Genomic DNA, 18,654 nt, shown 5'->3' with positions numbered 1-18,654 from the left:
AGACCAGAGCGCATGTAGCAGTCATGAGTGAACCACAGCTTTTCAGCTATAATAGAAACCCGAACCTGAGAACAACAATCGTCATTTTCACCCAAATGTCCTTGGGATACATTCAATCGGAAAAAGTAGGATGACCTTCCAAAACATTAGTGCCATTTGACTTAGCAACAAAGTTTAGGCAAAAATCATGTTAAAATATATATTTCACATGCAGTCACATAGACCATGCATGTCAAACTGAATCCCAAAAGGCTCTCTTGTTTTAAAAGGGTTTCTTTTCAAAAACACCTGAGTCATTAGTAAGCTTTGCAGAATCCTGATTAACAATGTCGTTAATTTAATTCACCCATTTAACGGTGGAAGATCTAAAACAGGGATGTCAAACTCAATTTAACAAGGGGCCAAAATTCAAAACACACTTAAGGTCGCGGGCCAACCAGGATAAACATTTATTGAACACACTTAAACTGAATGTTTTTGGAACACAAATATGAATAAAAACAGACAAGAATATTACATTTAAACCTTAAATCAAGTGAATACAGTATTTATTATTTTGCTCTAAATGAAAATATCTTATTAAATTATACAACTTAGAACTTAACTTAAACAACTTAACATTAAAATAACATTCAAATTCCTTTGCTCCTTTGTCAATGTATATATTAAAAAAAACTTAAATATCCCAAAAGATGTTGCTCTCCTTAATACATCTCCTGTCAAAAGTAGAAATATGAAAATGCTACCCAAATTATTTTGTAAAATGATGTGCTTACCTTTGGCGCAGACGGTATAGGGCGAGATATTGCGAGGAAGTGCTTGCACTTTTTGCATAGCTCCACCCATCCCTCCCACTCACCCAATCAAATAACTAAGTTCTCTTCCGGTGTTTTGGCATATGTACAATTTGTTCCGTGGATTCATCAAAAAGTATCTGAACACTAAACACAGATTATATAGTGAGCTTTTATATAAAGGATTCGATAGCGTTGTACAGCCAAAAGAAGGTTTTTTTGCGTGACACCTTGACTGTAAATCGTAGTGAAAACGTGCCCTATATATTTTGAAAAGTACTGCTTTGTAATTCAGCTTTGGTTTGGCTTTGCGTGTATCTGAACAGAATCTATAGATCAAGTTTTGAATGAGATGGAGAAAATTTGCATGCAATTAAATTTGTCTCTGAACCATAGGTACTCATAGAAAGAGTCATAGATGGCTCGCAAGCCTTAGGTTCCCAACCCCTGGTATACAGTATAGTATACGTCATATATGAAGGAATAGATACAGTGACTAAAACGTCAGAATATGATGTTCAGGGATGACATGCTGTTGTTCATATTTATGGGCCATTAATAACAATAATGTAAAATGGTCTCGCGGGCTGGATATGATTACACGGCAAGCTGGACGTGGCCCGCGGGCCGGGAGTTTGACGCATGTGCTCTAAAACATGCAGAGCTCAAGCCCTTAAGAAGCGGATTCTGACACAATGTTGACCATGGAAACCTACAAGCACCGTTATCATTTTTAAAATAATTGCTTAGAGTGATGTATCATATTTTGTAGCAGTGTTTTTTATTAGTTAGGAGGTTCTGAACTGTAGAGTTAACATGTTGTCCTGCTTGCTTGGATTTTATCTCGGCACTCCGGCTCACTTCCATTTTCCAAAGTCCATTGATCTCTGATGCAAACACCTACCAGACATATATAGTCTGTTCGACTACTTCAGGGATTAGCGAATGACAATAAATATATGAATTAGGTATAGTGTCAAAACTGACCATGTGGAGGCGCTGCACTGTTCCTAATTCCAATATACTAACAAGTGCATTTATTTTACAATATCATTCCATCCATTTTAAACAGTTGTCTCTACCCTGCTGTGTTGTTGTTAGGAAGATCTCCCCTTGGATGATGAAGAAGAGCTAGTGCAAAAGTACAAGAGGCTTCATCAAGCCATGGAGATGGTCGGCTTCCTGCCTTCCACTAAGAAACAGTATGTATGCTTTTTGAGATTGTCAATTAAAGGGTTTTTCAACAGCAATGATCACAAAAGGTAAGCAAGTGACTAATTATAGCCCATTCAGTCTTTGTCATCTATACCAGTGTAAATAACAAGCATAATAAGAATATATGCTTTTAAAGCTTCAGTTTCAATATTTAATAATGAATCAAATTGGGTGGCCTCTGGACAATGTGACGATTGTCTGTAAAGATAAAAGGTTTTCATTTATAAATATTTGTGTACATTTGTGTGCAGCATATTTTCCACACTCTCAGCCATCTTGCTCTTGGGAAACGTGACTTTCACTTGTCTAGAAAAATGTGATGCTTTGGAGGTGGGACCGGCTGACATTTTGTGCACCTTGTCAAACCTACTCAAGGTATGTTGAAACACAGCAATTATAGTATAATGCTTTTCAGTACCGGTAAGTCTGTGTTTTATATTAATGTGAACCCAAAACCTGTCAGTTAAAGCTTGTTTTCACTTTTAGGTAAAAAAAGAACTACTGATAAAGACTTTAACCAAGAGGGAAAATTTAAATGGCAATGACACATTGTTATCACAATACACCCTGCAGGAGGTATGTAATGACAAATAATCCATCTGTATTTTGTATATCAGTTTGTAACTGAATTTGATTATTTTTCTTGTCTCAAGGCTTTAGCGACTCGGGACTCAATGGCAAAGTCTTTGTATACTTCTCTTTTTGACTGGATAGTCCTTCACATCAACCATGCAATGCAAAATAAGCGTGAAATAGAGGAATCTGTTTCTGTAAGTCAGCTTTTTTTTTTTTCTTCCAAAAAAATCTTGTTTTTGTTTGTCATATTGTGCTCTATTTCATCCCTTCCGACTAGCACCGCCTCCGGCGGTCATTTGAGACTCCTACGCCATAATTACATTCGTAACGTTTGTTTTATGCTTATAAATGTTACATTAAGTATATTGCAGTAGGCAACCGTGAGGTATACTTCCATATATTTTTAATTATGTTGTCCTCCACTTTGTTATAGAATGGTCTGAATAATATTGATTACCGATGATTTATGTTGCTGTAAAGGATTGCACACAATGTGTTTTGACACATGGTAAAATTCATGATATGCAGTATGCACATACTATACAAAACATTTGCTATTATGCAAGATTTCAGAAATTACAGCTGGGAAAGTGGGATTAGAAGATTTAGACTTTTTGAATCTTAAAATGATTTGAAACATTGACTCCTTTTTTATATTTATAGATTTATTTTGACACTTCCAGATTGTTCCAATATTGTTTCTTATTTTGTTACGGGATGATATGTTGCAGCACGTCATGCTTATATTTATTGTATACTGTACGGTATGATCTGTTGCACTACATTTTATTCTGGATTAATGCTTTAAATTTGTTGTTCAGTGTTTATCCATCGGTGTCCTGGACCTATTTGGCCTAGAAAACCTGCAGACCAATAGTTTTGAGCAGCTGTGCATCAACTACAGCAATGAGAAGCTTCAATGTTACATTAACTGGCAAATATTTACTCATCAGCAAGTATGAAAAACAATGTTTTTGATATGCATCTATTATTATACATAGTTAAAGTGCTCTTTTTTTGATAAGTAAATGCAACACCAATTTTCCAGGAAGATTATGAAGCTGAAGGGATCAGTTGGCAAACCTTTGAGTACAGTGACAACAGCAAATGTATTCATCTTATCACTCAAGGCCTCTTCAACCTGTTGGATGAAGAAAGCAAGTGAGAGATTACGTTTTCCTTGGGAAATGTAAAGTATGGTAGAATGTAGTGCAATTGACAATGTTTCTGTTTTTGTTAGCCTCCCTCAAGCAACAGATGAAGCGCTGTTGGACAAAGTAGCGCTTCGGCTCAAAGATAACAGGACATTTGCAAAAGCCGTTGATCACAAGTCGTCGTTTGTTATTCAGCACTATGCAGCCAATGTTACATATTGCATCACGGTAAGCCTGTTTTCCCACACAACAGTGTTTCACAGATAAGGCATGAGACATAATCGATGACTCACATGCTGCATATGCATTTAAACACCCCAAAAAATATTAATCAGAGAGTGTTTTTTGTCCAATAACAATTCTTATCTGGTATCTACATATATGATGCACGTACATACTGTATTATTTTAGTACCTTTCTTGATAAAGGCTGAACAATTCAAATCAAGGGCGGCACAATTTAGACTATGAAAATTAAATTGAGATTTGTTTAGCAAAATATATTTTCAGATTTATATCGTTTTAGATGCATATCAGTTTTCAGTAGCACTATTAAAGAAAATTAATTTGCAGCCCTCCTGCAATTTTTGTTTTCAACAGATGCAATCATAGTGAGCCAATGGAACCTTCCTCAAATTATCTTCCACTTGTCTTGTCAATAAAAAATAGCTGTAAGGAACTCTGGTTCTTGAGAGCTGCAGTCCTGCAATTTGTTCCTATCTTTTACTCCACCAGCATACCTGGTTCGTAGAAAAGCGGGATTTGAGTCAAATGTTTTGGAGGAGTGAGTCATTAGAAAGAAAAATAAAGGACAGTTCTACCTTTTGAGGGTTTCCTACCCGCAAAACAGAATGCATAGTAATATAACGACCATTTCAAAATACCCCCTTTGTTGTTATAAGTGGAAAAGATGCAGTCACTTTAACTTTATAAGTCTAGATCTTGTACCATGCTTCCAAAATTTTTAATTCACAGTTTTATTTTTATAAAACATTTCTAATTTATATTGTTATTGAAAATGTCAGTCATGGTAAATAAAATATTCTGTCAACCTTAGGAAACTGACAATTGTCCAACAAATTAAGAATGTTAATATATATTTTTTAATTAATAAACCGACCTTTGTAATAGAATGCACTCGTAGTATTGTGGTTATTACAGGAATACTCCCCTATTTTATTACTTGTCTATTAATGGATGTAATCCATTTATGTTATTCTCCTTAATAGTTAGGATGTTTTGAGTGATTTTCATTATAGGCATGGATAAATTGTTAGCTTCTGTTGCACCAAGAGAAAGAAAACAACCTTTAATTACAATTTAATGATTATTGATGTATTCTTGCAGGGCTTCTTAGAGAAGAACAGAGAGCATGTGAGGCCTAAAGTGGTGTATCTTCTCCGTGGAAGCAAGCGAGCATTCCTGCATCACCTGGTGGCATCCAGTCCTGAAGCATTGTTCCGCTGGGGCGTTCTCCAAGCAATATTTCGCATCCTGGCTGTATTCAAGAGCTTAGGACATAAGCATGCAGAAAAGAGTAAGAAGTATTGGCCAATAATTATTTGAATAGTGTCCACCATGTGTCATGTTTCAAATTTGTCATCACAGTGGCTGCCCGAAAGGCTTCTCGAAAATCTCTCAGAGATATGAAACATAGCAGCAGCCACATGGACAGGCTTTCCAGGTACTTCCATGTCCCTACTACTTTTTCCTCATTACAACTGTTTTAAAATATAGAACTGTAGACCGATATTTCCTCACCTCTCCTAAAGTCAATATAAGTGAACAAGCATTTTTCATATTCTTAGCAACAGTTATACGTTGGACTTCTCTTTTGATCGTTCTGACGAACATCCTCTCGACGTCTTTGAGGACATCTTCACCAACTTTGAAAAGAGAAAGTGAGCAATAAATGGAATCCAATTTAATCATGCAGCTCATAAGGCAAAATCTGATTTTCTGCAGGAAAACTAAAGCCGGTCGAAAGAAACAACTTATACCAAAGGTTAAGAGTTCTTCTGGCTTGATTTAATGTTGACTTGAATATTCCTTAATGTTCATTTTCCTATCCTCCTTAGAATCTCATGAGTTTGCGCTCACTCCAGCATGTTGTCAGTATTGTGGCAGATAATCGCACCCATAAATGTACCAGTCAGCCTTCAACTGTTTGCACTCAATTTCAGGTCTGTCTTCTCAGTTGTTAGATACTACTGCTACAGATCATCACAGCAAACACAATATTGGATTTGCTCTCCTTGCTCTTTTGTAGACCTCACTCGCAAAACTGATGGACACTATCAGCAAAGCCAGACCTCTCTTCATTTTCTGTTTGCGTTCCAATACGAAAAAGGTATTGGTCATATCAGAAAATATCGCTCTTTACATTGAAATATGTTGGGTCAGACAATTAAGCAATGTGAAGGACACTTGGATACATCTTGGAAGATAGCTACAAACGTGTTCCCAATAAAACATCCTTAAAACTTATCAGGTTGACAGAATTATAATATAAAAACACAGCAAAAGGTTTTGAGGACAAACGACCCAAAATGAATACGAAGTAACGATGGTACAAATCTGTAGCCACTGTTCAAGACATTTAAATTTGCCTACATATGCCAAAATCAAAAAATAGTATTTTACAAAAATGGATTTGGTTTTCTGAGTATCTTTGTTTCATTTCACTTTTGTTTTTTGTTTCCTACAGAAAGAATTTATCTTTAATGAGGAGCTGGTGCGGCAGCAAATCCACTACATGGGCCTGCTGCACATAGTTCAAGTGCAGAGGTCTGGATACGATGCCATTTATACTTTTAAGGTGCATAAACATTGCTAACATTCTTGGTTTGTTGTTCAGTAGAAGTAAATGTCTGTTTTTCTATGGCAGGAATTTGTTAAAAAATTCCGGATCTTGCTTCCAAAAGAAGCCACTGGATCTCCTGAACATATCACTAAGCTTTTTACTCATTTGGATTTAGATCAGACTAACTACCAAATAGGAAAAACCAAGGTAAGTCGAGGTATAATTAATGGGCAAAACATTTTCACATATTTCTTGCTACAATTGTAGGTTTTCATGAAAGAACGGGAGAGGCGGTTGCTGCAAGACACACTTAACAAGGAAGTGATGCGTCACATTGTCACCTTGCAGCGCTGGTTTCGTGCATGCTTGATCAGGATGCACTTCCTTCAGAAGAGAGATGCTTCGCTTATTATACAGGTAGGGTTCACACACAACATGTGTGAAATACACTCATTGTACTATAAGACAAGGAAAAACTGGACTTTTAAGGTGTTCTAGCCCCTTAACATCCCCGTTCAGCAATCAACATATACAGTACTATTGAAAGCCTGCCGCATAATGATCTCAAACAGGTTTAAGCATGACCCAAGTTTTTTTATTTTAACATTCTAGAGGAATTGGCGAGAGTTTTACGAGAAGCGAACGAAAGCCGCCTCGGTCATCCAGACAGCGTGGCGTACTTCACTCAAAAGGCCAGAAATACAGCACAAAAAAATCAATGAAGCGACTTCGTCTGAAGGTCAATCAATGAGAGCCAGGTATGATGCATGTTTTTTGTCTTATTCAGAAATGAAATAACTAATCGGGAAAGATCCCCAAAACTTTTACAACCCCAAAAGCTCATCAAGGAAAGGACTACGTCGACAGTACAAAGTGGATGTGAGCCCAAACAGAAGTCAGCAGGTTGACACTGTCAATGGTCAGTCCTCTCCAAGCAGGGAGAGACGAGAGGGTCGCGTTTCTCCTCCACCCTTCAACCGACCGCTGTCCCTGCCTCTGGATCCCACAGTGGTTAGTGATGAAACGACAAGCTATGCTGACTGCCCCAAAAGCAGCTCGCTCCAGCGCTACAAAGACATGGGTGACTTCAAAGAAAAGGCTGAAAAGTGGCGGGAAAGATTAAGCGATGAGTCGAGCCCAGAGGTGAACAGGCGGCAAGAGAAACGTAAAGATGGCTTCCGGTATGTATTGAAAAAACAGGTTTATAAAGACCAGTTTCAGATTTGCAAACAGGAGTGATGTCCTGAGCTAAGTACCAAATGTTAAGGGCAGATCATCTCTCCCCACAGTTTGGATAGCCAAATTCTAAAACATTTAAAATGTGACATATTTGTACCGTAAAATTCGGACGAGAAGCAGCAGCTTTTTTTTTCCAAGAGTTAAGCTTTCAACCCTGCGGCTTATGCAACGATGCGGCCAATTTATGCATTTTTTTTTAACTGCCGCAAAGGGGCACCCGGGCAGTAAAGGTAAGAGTGCGACACGTGGATTTTATTTGTCGAGCAAGACGCGAGTTTAATGTAACTTTGCGCTTTGTGCATGAATAAAACTAGCATGAACGGACTCTCATCATGGAAAATGTGTCAAATAGAAAGGGGGGGGGGGCGCTAACTACCATATTGGGAATCATTTTACCAGTCTGTTTATTTGTAAACGGAAATAATGCAGCAAAACAAACAGGTTACAAGAAGCAACGTCCAACAAAGCAGAAATGTTTAATACGGATTCCTATTCATCTGTCTGCATTATCGTGTGTTTTGAAGTAAATATTTTACACGGTTTAACTTATAGATTGTCCTTGATGCAATGAAGCCATTTTCGCTTACATTCAAAGTTGAGGACGGCCAGGGGACGTATTGGTGAGTTACCTCGGCCATATAGGTTTTGGGTTTTAGGGATTGTGATGTTTCTCTGATGAGTATATTTTGAAAATCCCAATGAATCCCAAGAGTTTAAGCTTTCTGGTGACGTCACAGCTCAAGGGGGTATGAGATCAAACTGACTACTTTGAAAATGAATTCCTCGAGGTCCATGGCGCGTGGAATATTTTGAAACACATCTGCATGATTGTGAGGAGGAAAACTGCATGTTCTGTGCCTAATTGAAAATAAAGGGGGTCTTTTGTAATCCCTTGAAGCCTGCTCCTGATGAAAATGCCATCCATGTACTAATTAGTACCAAGAGTGTAATATAGGAAAGTATATTCTCAAGCTCTTCACTAAATATAAATACAGGATCACATACAATCAAGCAATACTGTGCTGGTGATATTTGCTTCAACATTGTGCACACTTTGGAGAATTACATCATGTGAAATTGATCTATTTGCTATTTGTTGAAGACAGATATATTTATTTACTCAAATGTGCATAAAGTTGTTGAAGCTAATTTAACTCACTTGATTTCCCATGTTTTTATGCCAATCATGATCCTGCAGGAGCAAAGGGAAGTCAATGTCTGCAGATGAACTGTCCAAGATTAACTCATCTGGCTCAGATAGTTCACCGTCTGCAAATGAGGTAAAGTGACAAACATATTACAATACACTGTTTTCCATACTCTTTTGCACTTGATACCCTAGTAGACGCCAGTCATAGTTTATAACCACACACACTCTTGAAGATGCACCTTTCATAAATCTACCTGGGCCCCTGTTAGGTCAGGGTACGTTTGCGCAAAAATCCCAGGCGCAAGCGGCGCTTAGCCTACGCTCGCAGTGGCCTGATGGTTAACTTTGGCGGCTCCAAGGAGAGCGAGTACTGGAGTTTTCCGCTCCCCCCTTTCAGCCCTCGCCCGTCAATCCTGAAGACTTCAGCCAGTAGCGCCGATGTCCGTGCCATCAAATCTCGGGTCAAGGTACTGAGGGGGCTGCTGTGCATTGCACGTCTTGCATGTGCATGTTCCCCGACCAAAGATTCATGGCTGCAATGACTCTGCAAAAGGCATACGAATGTGTTGTCGCTCTGTCAAAAAAGACAGAAAACGCTTGCATTTTAAAGCTTCACCTTCTGAATTACGCATTTAAATCCCTTCTGTATTTTGTAAATGGAAGAGGAAGTAACCAAGGCACAAAACCGCAAAGTCCATGCAGGACGGTTTGTGCTGAGATTCTACCTTCAAACAACCAGGACTGAGCTACTCCGAAATTTAATTTTTTTAAATTGTAACTAACGATTGAACTAATTTTAATGGGTTTATGACTTATTTATTACCATAATCTTATTAGAAAGATTGATTCAGGGTAAGGCATGATTTGATGGTGCTTTAAATAGAAGTTTAGCCCAAACATATTTTTATTTGAAAATAGATTTTACATTTTCCAAATAGGTACACTATGCACTATATAATTAGAAAGCAAAAAGATTGAGTGAAGTAAAACACGGCACATGTCACAAGATTCTGGAAGGGGGATTACATCATGTAACTTTGCGCTTTGTGCATGAATAAAACTAGCATGGTCTCTTAAATTTTCCTCATGCTGAGGTTTTTGAGTTTTTCCTAGCCCTCATGTAGGTTTTAGATCAGAGGATGGTGTAATAATAGTCTGTGGTTTGCAATAATCTGTGGTCTGTGCAGTCCTTTGAGACTCCTTGTGATTAAGGGCTATACAAAAAAAACATGACTTGACTTAAGAAAGTGAAATACTTCTAAACTGCAAAAATGATTGAGATTAAATAATGTTCATTCATCAAATTGACTTTTTTTTTACCATTTTAACTTAATTTCATATATTAATTTTTTTATGACTCATTTCAGTCAGACCTGATTTAAGTAGAAACCAGATGGATACAAGGTTTAAAAACAAGATCTAGAGCAGTGCTTAAAATATATTTTCTATAAAGACTGTGCACGCCTGAAGAAACCTAGAATGTGCAGGTGTTAATAACACACGGTGCAGTATTGCATGGCAGTATGTTTAAGGTGATGGTGCCATGCAAGTGGTGTGGTGGAGGGAGAAACTAGTATTTGAGCTGGGGGTTCTAAACACTGCAGAGAGACGTTTTTTTCCCGTAATTTTTTTTTCCTCACAACAATGACACATTTTCCTTCACTGTAGGTGCCCACGGAGCCTGACGGATCCAGGTACAGTCTTCCTGCCAGCAGCTCCAATGAAGATTCAGGGCTGTCCAACCAATCCCGTCTCACCACCCCTGAGAAGTACAAGCCCCCACTCAGACTGACCCACCTGATTTGGTTGTATAATTGTTGATGTTTAATGTAACAAACATTTATTTGGCTTCAGAATTTGGTTTCTTAGTCGATTCCTGCGGAGACGGGCGCCAAAGTCACCTGCCAAAAATGTCTTTCCATCGCAAGATAATTCTGGTAAGTGTGTTTGAGCCTTTACATTTAGTTCGGTTGATTTAAATTACGACACTGAGAAATTTGGTTTTACAGTGCTGCCATCTATCGGTGAGTCAAATTACCAGACTACATATTTTGGTGCGTGACAAAATATGGGCAGTATTCAGTTGCCATCACAGCAATCAAATATTATCATTGTCCTTTATGTAAACCCTATCAATAAACTTGCAACAAGTTTTTTCATATACTAAATGACGCCAGCAGCAATTCTCCACAAACATTGTCACGTTGCATTCACGATAGTCCAATGACTTCAACCGTGTAGAATATTTACTCCAAAACACACAATAATGTTGAAAAAGAGAAAAAAAGCCTTTCTGTAACATTTGACGATCTTTGTTGTAATCCCTTTGTTTCACCCCATAATTCATTTTCAAAAGTAAACAAACTAGTGAGATGATTTACAATGTGGCCGTTAGCCTCTGACCTTTTGAATGACACCACTCTCGACCAATTACAGGTTTTTTTTCCACGGTCTTTTAGGCTGCGATAGCCAATAAAGGCTTGTATTGAGAAAAAAAACATGAGCTACATTTGCTTAAAAGATTTCAGCCAACAGCGATTGACATACAATCGTTAGCCATTGAAATTCCCAACATAAATGTCAACAGTCACTGAAATATGTCTTAGGATTCAAAATATGATGAACAATCTCTAAATATACCTGCCACAGAAATATCACAATCAGTCTGAAACAAGACACTCGAAAATATAAAGCTGGGGAAGCTCACCAAAGGCGTGGTCTTGCAGCCATCAAATTCGATCATAATACACAACCGTGAGTGTAGTGAAACCAACCGTGTAAAATATTTTCATACTCCAAAACACGTGATAATGCGACAAATTAATTTTAAAAAAACGCAGAAAAGCATCACTGCATCAATGGACGTTTCTTGTTTCTAGCTGTCGGTTTAGCCTAATAATTCCCGTTTACAAGTGATCAGACTAGTGACATTTTTTTCTCTAGTTCGTAGACCCGCCTAACTTGTGATTCACATCTTTTTGGGACGATTGCTGGCTTTATTAGCCTATACGAGCTTGGAAATGTTTAAAAGGACTCGCCATGTTTACCGCCGAATGACTTTGGCCAGTAGTGACTGATTGAAATGATGATTGACACATTGATTAAGAAACTAAACGTTGGTATATATATCCCAGCATGCACCGGGCACTACTTCCTCTATGGGGGAAAATCGAGTGGGTGGCTACTTACCGTAGTTGCGGGACCTGTTACGGAAAAACTGAAGGTTTATAGGTGTGCCTTATAGTGTGGAAAATACAGTACTCGATGTTAGTAGCACTTACAGTGATTATTTCAATGTGTGTTATCTTTCTAAAGGGACCAAAACCATCCATATTCTCCAAACGGTTCAAGTACAGCGTTTGATTTACTTGGGGTACGTCTTGGATTAGGATCTTAGGCGAATCTTAGTGGATTGTGAAATAGACTCCGCCAACCACGAAAAAAATCATTTTACTAGAAAATCTGATCACAATGACCCAGCACTGGAAAGCTATTTTCAAAACAGATCTGCGGGCACTGGAAAGCTATTTTCAAAACAAATCTGCGGGCACCTCAACTGTCCTTTGGGGGGGCACCCTGGTGCCCATTGTCACCATGTTCAACAGCACTGATGAAGGCTATCAGAGGAATCACTAGAATAAACCTCTATTTGATAAAAATAATCTGGTATAAATTGTATTACCATCATGATCCAACATTAATAATGTCGCATAAATATGTATTTTCTATCACATGTATGTATATATACATTATTTTAATGTTGTGTTGTTAATAACACATTACATGTTACATGTTATCTGTTTTGATTATAATATTTATTTCCTGGTATCAACTGTCATGTCTTGTTAGTGAGGTAATTCCTTTTTGCTTTAATATAATTTTGAAGCACTGTTGTACAAATTTATTTTTCATATTTTTTCTTTTCAATCGTTTTGAAACAAAGATCATATCACAACATGTGTAAATCACCACTCATCATTATCTTTTTACCAGCATTAGGAATATTTACAATATAGTACATGCACTGTATGAGTTACCATATATAATATGGAATTAAGTAGTATCATACACCCACATTGAAATTTAAATCGAGTCAATCAATAATTTGGGATTGTAATTGGATGCATCAAAATGATTCTGGTGTATGAAAGAAAGCAATGTATCACTATTGATATATGTTATCAGTTAATAACATAATTTATTACAATATCAATTGTATTAATATAAATATGCTAACATTGATTTTATTAAGTATCACCATATTTGTGTATTGTATTTCTGTGTGATATGGTATCCTTACAAAATGTGATATTAGTAAATGTTTATTTTGAAATTCACTTTGATTCATAAATGAATATTTAGTTATTTAAGGCAATTCCTTTAGTGACCCTACCCAGCTACAAGCCCCACCCATACAAGATGGCTGAGCAGAACTCTGAGCGTGTGGCCCGCAACCCAACCATCAAAATCAGCCGAGCAACGCGTGCGCTACGGTGGAACGTCTCATTAGACCGCGAGATCAAAGACCCCAAAGAGCTGCGCAACCTGGATGAGTTTCTTGGCAATCAAGTGAGAAAAAAAATACTTTAAAAAGCTGCACTATGCTTAAGCCATTGGTTTGTTTACACTTAAGTGGGACTCTTGAGTTCATTATCCATTTTAAAAAAAAAATTGGGTTCCCTCACCTCTATAAACAAAGCTACCCCCTTTTTACTATCCTATAATATTATTGGAGGGCAAATGAAAGGAAAGAGTATTTGGTAAATGGTAGACATTTTCTCTAATGTATTTGTAATATATTTTTGTGTGGGAGGGCTATCGATTTTATGCATTACTGATATCTATTGGTATTGGTAGCTTTGTGAGAATAGTAATATTGAAAATGTTGTAATATATATAAATGTAATAGTACCAGTAATGAGATTTGTACAAAAAAAAAATTCCTCAGGTGAATGACTTGCGAACAAGAGTCAAAGAGCTGTCACCAACTGAGAGCATCTTCCTCACGGCCACCATGCAATTCAGAGAGACTATCAAAGGCATGTTCTCGGTCCAGGTAAGTACATGCTTATATGCTTTCTCAATAGTATACATGCGGTGTTTGGAATTTTACCTTATCTGATGGTCTGTATGCATTTTAAAGAAGCCTCAGATCGGCTATAAAGATCTGATGAAAGGCTACCAACACAAAGTCAGCTCTCTGGCCGGCTCCAAGAATAAGAACGAGGTGTCGCTGGTAGTTAACTTGTTCCAGTCGATGCTAGACGGCTTCATCCGAGGCGAAATAAAGAGGATGGACTCTGAGCCAACCAAGGTCTTTTTTTTGTTATGTATGTTAAGTATTTATGTTATGTATTAAGTATTTACAGTGCTTTTCTTAAGGCTGCCAAGACAACAAAAAAGCGAAGGAAAAAGGATAAATGTGTAAGCTCACTATATGAGTTTTTACAAATCTTATGGAGTATTGGGAATATGTATTAAATTTTTTACTTTTTTTTGTTTTAACAAGCCTGATGGTCCACTTGATCACCGCTTCAGCACTTACCAAGTGAATATTATGCAGTCATGTGACCTGTGTGGCTCCTACATTTGGGGAATGGAGAAAGCCTACATGTGTAGCGGTAGGTTAATGTTAAATAGAAATCAAGCGTATCATTAGAGGGCACTTCATTAGGTCCACAGTGATTAAACACAAACATACAATGCTTCGGAAATTATTACCATGATCGTGATTAGTAAAATCAAATGATGACATGTTGTGATCATGATTATAGTAAGTGGTACTTGTTTTTTTTTTCAAGCTCATAAGGTCTCTGTGTGTTCATACTTTTTGACTCGTTCACAAAATAACTGAAAAATTGAACTGATGTCTTAAATTACAAAAGGATTTGAGAGAGAGAAAAAAACATACCCATAAAATGCATGAATAGAAAGTAATGGCAAATTAGATTTGAATAAATGAAACTAAAATACATTATGAAAAACACTCAACTCAAGAATAAAATAAAGTGTCAACGACTAAAATAACTAGCCAACAATTTTAAAAAGAAATGTTCTAAAGACAAAATATGAGATGTTATGACAGCAAAATCGACACACTAATGTTAAAATATGAAACAATAAACTTAAATATTAAAATGTAATAAAAAAAATGACACAAGAAGAAAATATTACATAAAATAACAAGAGTTAAGAAAATGGAAATACTGTACAGTAGTAATACATTAAAACACTGTACAGATAAGAATATACGGTAAATACAACAGAAATATGTAAAACGCATGCTTGTAACTATTTATTACCAGTATATTTTGGTTATACTAAATACGTATAATTTTAGTACACAAAGGCTAAGAACATTTTTTCACACTTTGGATGGTTATTTTCTAAATGTTACAAAAAACATCCACCTATTTTGTACATTTGGTCAGTGTGTTTTCAACTGATGACTTGTGTTTTATCCTGCAGCGTGCAAGCTAATATGTCACAAGAAATGCCTTGACAAAATAATTACTGACTGCTCAACACGCTGTGCTCGCCAGGTAACAGGCAGAGGACCTTACGAAAAGCTCAACATAAGCAAAAAGTTCTAACAAATTCATAACTCACTTCTTCTTTGTTGTATCAGGATGACAGTGTACCTGGCGGCCTTCATTTTGGGGTGCATGTTTGTGTCCTTACCAGCAAGATCAACCCTGTGCCCAAAGTGGTTGAGCTACTACTGATGTACGTAGAGATGAACGGCCTCTACACAGAGGGTATTTATCGCAAATCGGGGTCTGCTGGGCGTGCCCGGGAACTCCATCAAATGATGGAGATGGGTAAGATGTGTATTTTGAAAATGTAAACTAGAAATTCGCTCTCCATCATTCACCTACTTGCCCATTTAAAAAAAAAAAAAAAATCACGGTAAATTATTTAGTCAGGCTCCAGTCAATATACATGAGACAATATTCAATCCAATGGATATTTGCGCTGTTTTTGTCATGTTAGACCCGGAGGCAGCCAATCTGGAGAACTATCCTATCCACACAATAACAGGACTAGTAAAACGTTGGCTGCGAGAGCTTCCTGACCCGCTTATGACATTTTCCCTCTACAGTGATTTCCTGCATGCTGTGGGTGAGTTTCTAGAAATGTACAACAGTACTTCAAGAAATTAGTCAGTCATTCCATGGAGCCATGTGCAGCTCTTTGGTGCTCCCTAGTGCCTCTCTTGTGCTTTTCTTTCAAAAATGTTTAATAATGGAAAACTATATGGTTTCTGTAGAACAGGACACATTAGTAATGCTTAATATAGATGGATACAGTAGATGTTTCTTTCCTTAAATCAGGCTTTTAATTTTTTTTCTTTTAATATATTTATATATTGTCTTTGGTCTTTCGTTTCAATATAATGAGATTATTTAATAAATATATAATGATGGTATCTCCATTGCTGGTTTTGTGCAACCTTTTTGGAATGCAACACCAACAAAAAAATGAGGGAATACTCCATGTTCTGATATAGCTGTAATGTAAAGCAACCATAAAAAGCCATGTGTATGACGATACGGAGAATAGTCTTAATGATATTAAAGTTGATCAACCCTCTCACTTGATTGCAGACTTTCCAGACAGGGCTGAGCGAATACGGGCAGTGTACCAAAAGGTCGATGAACTCCCCCTCGCTAACTACAACACATTGGAGCGGCTTATTTTTCATCTTGTTCGGTAAAAATGCATGAAGTCGGATGTGGGAAAAAGATAACTGTAATGTATTAAATTTTAGATCTTTGTAGGAAATAATTGCCCAGTTTTATATGAAGCTTAGTGCTTTAAAAGATATCCTGACTGCATTCCATTATTTGTATTTCTTTTGTAGTTGAGGGTTAAATAAATCAAACCTACCTTTTGCATTTAAAGCGACAGTGTGTAATATTTAGTGCCTTCTAGGTACAGAAAAAAGCTTTTAATTCAGTAAAAAAAACATGAGCTATCATACCAATATTCATTTTTATAAATACTCATGGGTTGAAAAATGTGTATTTCTTTTACATAGTGGAATCCAGCCCTAAGGTTGGCACCATGTTTGTCTTCCATCTTTCTGCTTGCTGTGGCACTGATTTAGTTCGTGTTCAAAAGTGTCGTCTAGTGGTCAAATATTACACACTGGGGCTTTATGTAAGCTGCCAATGGATTAATTAATAAGTTGTCTCCTTGTAAATGTATTATCTATCACAATATCAAGAAAGATAGTTTAAAAAACCGCACGGTTACGCACGTTTGGTGGTCAGGATACATGATTTGACAACGAAGGCCTTTGTGAGTTCATGTGTGTTTGATTGCAGGGTCGCTAGCGAAGAAGAGTACAACAAGATGACGCCAAGTTCCCTAGCTATTGTCTTTGCCCCGTGCATCTTGCGCTCCCCCAAATCCGACGACCCCTTTCTCGGCATGAAAGATGTGGCCAAGACTACCACGTCAGTCTCTCTTAAGCAATAATGTATAGTATACATATATGCTCACATACTAGGGTTGCCCATCAACATGCCTGTTTGCATGCGTATGTGGTCAGGTGCGTGGAAATCCTCATTTCAGAGCAGTTCAGACGCTACAAGGAGAAGCTGCAAAATATCCAGGAGCTGGAGTACGCTGAAGCCTTGGCTGTCAATCAACTCAAGCTGAAAAGACAAAACACGGTAAGGAATTTTATAAAATCTTGTTTTAAGGCATTTAAGATTCCTTAAAAATCTTTGGATTAAACTATGCAAAAAAATGCTCTAACTGAAGCCCAGCTGCACAGTACAGTTAGTTCTACACTTCATAGAATGGGAAATCACTTATTAAATTCAAAGAGTTCAAGTCTTAACTTTGAAATCATTAACGCACTTTTAAACATTACCCCAAAATTAAAATACAAATTATAAGACAACATTACTATTAGGACATATTGGGTTTGAAAAAAGTAAGTCATCAAAAAGGACAGTATAAATGGAAACAGTCCAGGGATATTGATGTATTTGATTTATTTTTAATTTCAATACACAATGATAAATACTTCCAAAATATTACCAAAAGAATAAGGATTTGGGGAAACAAAACTATATTGGGTAAATTTCAAAAATACTTAAAAACATATTTATTGTGGGTTACAGGGAAAAATATAATATCACATTTAAATGACCAAAGCAATAATACTTAATTTTACTGCTACACTCAGGAGATACAAAAGTAGGTTCGGTTATAAAAAAAAAACAGGAAATGTTTTTGCCCTTTTTCCACCACAGTGTATGTAATACATTGATATAGGCTTTTTTCGTGTCTCTCTGCAGATTGTGGAAAAACCATCTCAACTTGAAATCCCTGACCAGACTGATTCGGATGAGAGGACTCTAATCGAAAGAATTAAGTCTATCAAGAAGGAAAAGTAAGAGTCAGGTGCTTTATGCGCATTGGTTTCCCCAATTGTGGGTTCTCAAGTGAAGCCTCCGTTGTTAGGTTGGACCTGGCTTGCAGATTGCATGATCTGGAGCAAGAGAATTCAGACAATGAGATCCTGGACTCGTCGTCGTCCATGAGCACAGAGAGCCTCGATGACCGCCTTGGCAGTCTGGACTCCGAAGGTCAGTAAGGAGGTAGGGTGGTCTAACCTTCCTCTCCTAAATGCCAACATATTTGATAAACAACTCATAACATCACTTTTATTACTTATTTTCTAATAAGTTAATTTTTGTCAAACAGT

General features: G+C 37.1%; 1 protein-coding gene and 1 long non-coding RNA gene across 6 annotated transcripts in view; one reads left to right on the top strand and one right to left on the bottom strand.

Annotated features, from left to right (window-relative positions):
• Window positions 1-18,654, top strand: part of LOC148373577 (unconventional myosin-IXb-like) — a 47,668-nt gene that overhangs the window by 26,635 nt on the left and 2,379 nt on the right. For 2 of the 5 annotated variants that reach the window (XM_088326866.1, XM_088326876.1), the window contains exons 7-41: window positions 1,896-1,996; window positions 2,261-2,384; window positions 2,496-2,585; window positions 2,663-2,779; window positions 3,407-3,541; window positions 3,634-3,746; window positions 3,826-3,967; window positions 5,086-5,275; window positions 5,347-5,422; window positions 5,547-5,639; window positions 5,704-5,743; window positions 5,817-5,921; window positions 6,008-6,088; window positions 6,446-6,556; window positions 6,626-6,748; window positions 6,809-6,958; window positions 7,154-7,299; window positions 7,381-7,722; window positions 8,979-9,060; window positions 9,200-9,397; window positions 10,599-10,699; window positions 10,785-10,867; window positions 13,315-13,499; window positions 13,879-13,986; window positions 14,074-14,244; window positions 14,313-14,354; window positions 14,440-14,551; window positions 15,399-15,472; window positions 15,559-15,751; window positions 15,924-16,052; window positions 16,538-16,643; window positions 17,261-17,392; window positions 17,488-17,611; window positions 18,245-18,339; window positions 18,411-18,535. In XM_088326866.1, the coding sequence (XP_088182992.1) occupies window positions 1,896-1,996; window positions 2,261-2,384; window positions 2,496-2,585; window positions 2,663-2,779; window positions 3,407-3,541; window positions 3,634-3,746; window positions 3,826-3,967; window positions 5,086-5,275; window positions 5,347-5,422; window positions 5,547-5,639; window positions 5,704-5,743; window positions 5,817-5,921; window positions 6,008-6,088; window positions 6,446-6,556; window positions 6,626-6,748; window positions 6,809-6,958; window positions 7,154-7,299; window positions 7,381-7,722; window positions 8,979-9,060; window positions 9,200-9,397; window positions 10,599-10,699; window positions 10,785-10,867; window positions 13,315-13,499; window positions 13,879-13,986; window positions 14,074-14,244; window positions 14,313-14,354; window positions 14,440-14,551; window positions 15,399-15,472; window positions 15,559-15,751; window positions 15,924-16,052; window positions 16,538-16,643; window positions 17,261-17,392; window positions 17,488-17,611; window positions 18,245-18,339; window positions 18,411-18,535 (4,339 nt within the window). Of the gene's footprint in view, window positions 1-1,895; window positions 1,997-2,260; window positions 2,385-2,495; window positions 2,586-2,662; window positions 2,780-3,406; window positions 3,542-3,633; window positions 3,747-3,825; window positions 3,968-5,085; window positions 5,276-5,346; window positions 5,423-5,546; window positions 5,640-5,703; window positions 5,744-5,816; window positions 5,922-6,007; window positions 6,089-6,445; window positions 6,557-6,625; window positions 6,749-6,808; window positions 6,959-7,153; window positions 7,300-7,380; window positions 7,723-8,978; window positions 9,061-9,199; window positions 9,398-10,598; window positions 10,700-10,784; window positions 10,868-13,314; window positions 13,500-13,878; window positions 13,987-14,073; window positions 14,245-14,312; window positions 14,355-14,439; window positions 14,552-15,398; window positions 15,473-15,558; window positions 15,752-15,923; window positions 16,053-16,537; window positions 16,644-17,260; window positions 17,393-17,487; window positions 17,612-18,244; window positions 18,340-18,410; window positions 18,548-18,654 lie in introns of all 5 variants that reach the window. The other 3 variants (XM_088326885.1, XM_088326901.1, XM_088326894.1) reach the window with 3 other exon arrangements.
• On the bottom strand, window positions 4,988-9,607 carry LOC148373578 (uncharacterized). The gene is made up of 3 exons (XR_015849532.1): window positions 9,185-9,607; window positions 8,940-9,049; window positions 4,988-5,249 (listed from the first exon to the last, which is right to left on the bottom strand). It is a non-coding gene; the product is annotated as an uncharacterized LOC148373578 (long non-coding RNA).

The sequence above is a fragment of the Urocampus carinirostris genome, chromosome 1 (genome assembly GCF_059441175.1).
Source record: "Urocampus carinirostris isolate Australia breed hairy pipefish chromosome 1, RoL_Ucar_1.0, whole genome shotgun sequence".
NCBI classification, from domain to species: domain Eukaryota; kingdom Metazoa; phylum Chordata; class Actinopteri; order Syngnathiformes; family Syngnathidae; genus Urocampus; species Urocampus carinirostris.
Note: the sequence above shows the minus strand (reverse complement) of the source record. Positions and strands in the feature narration are given on the sequence as shown.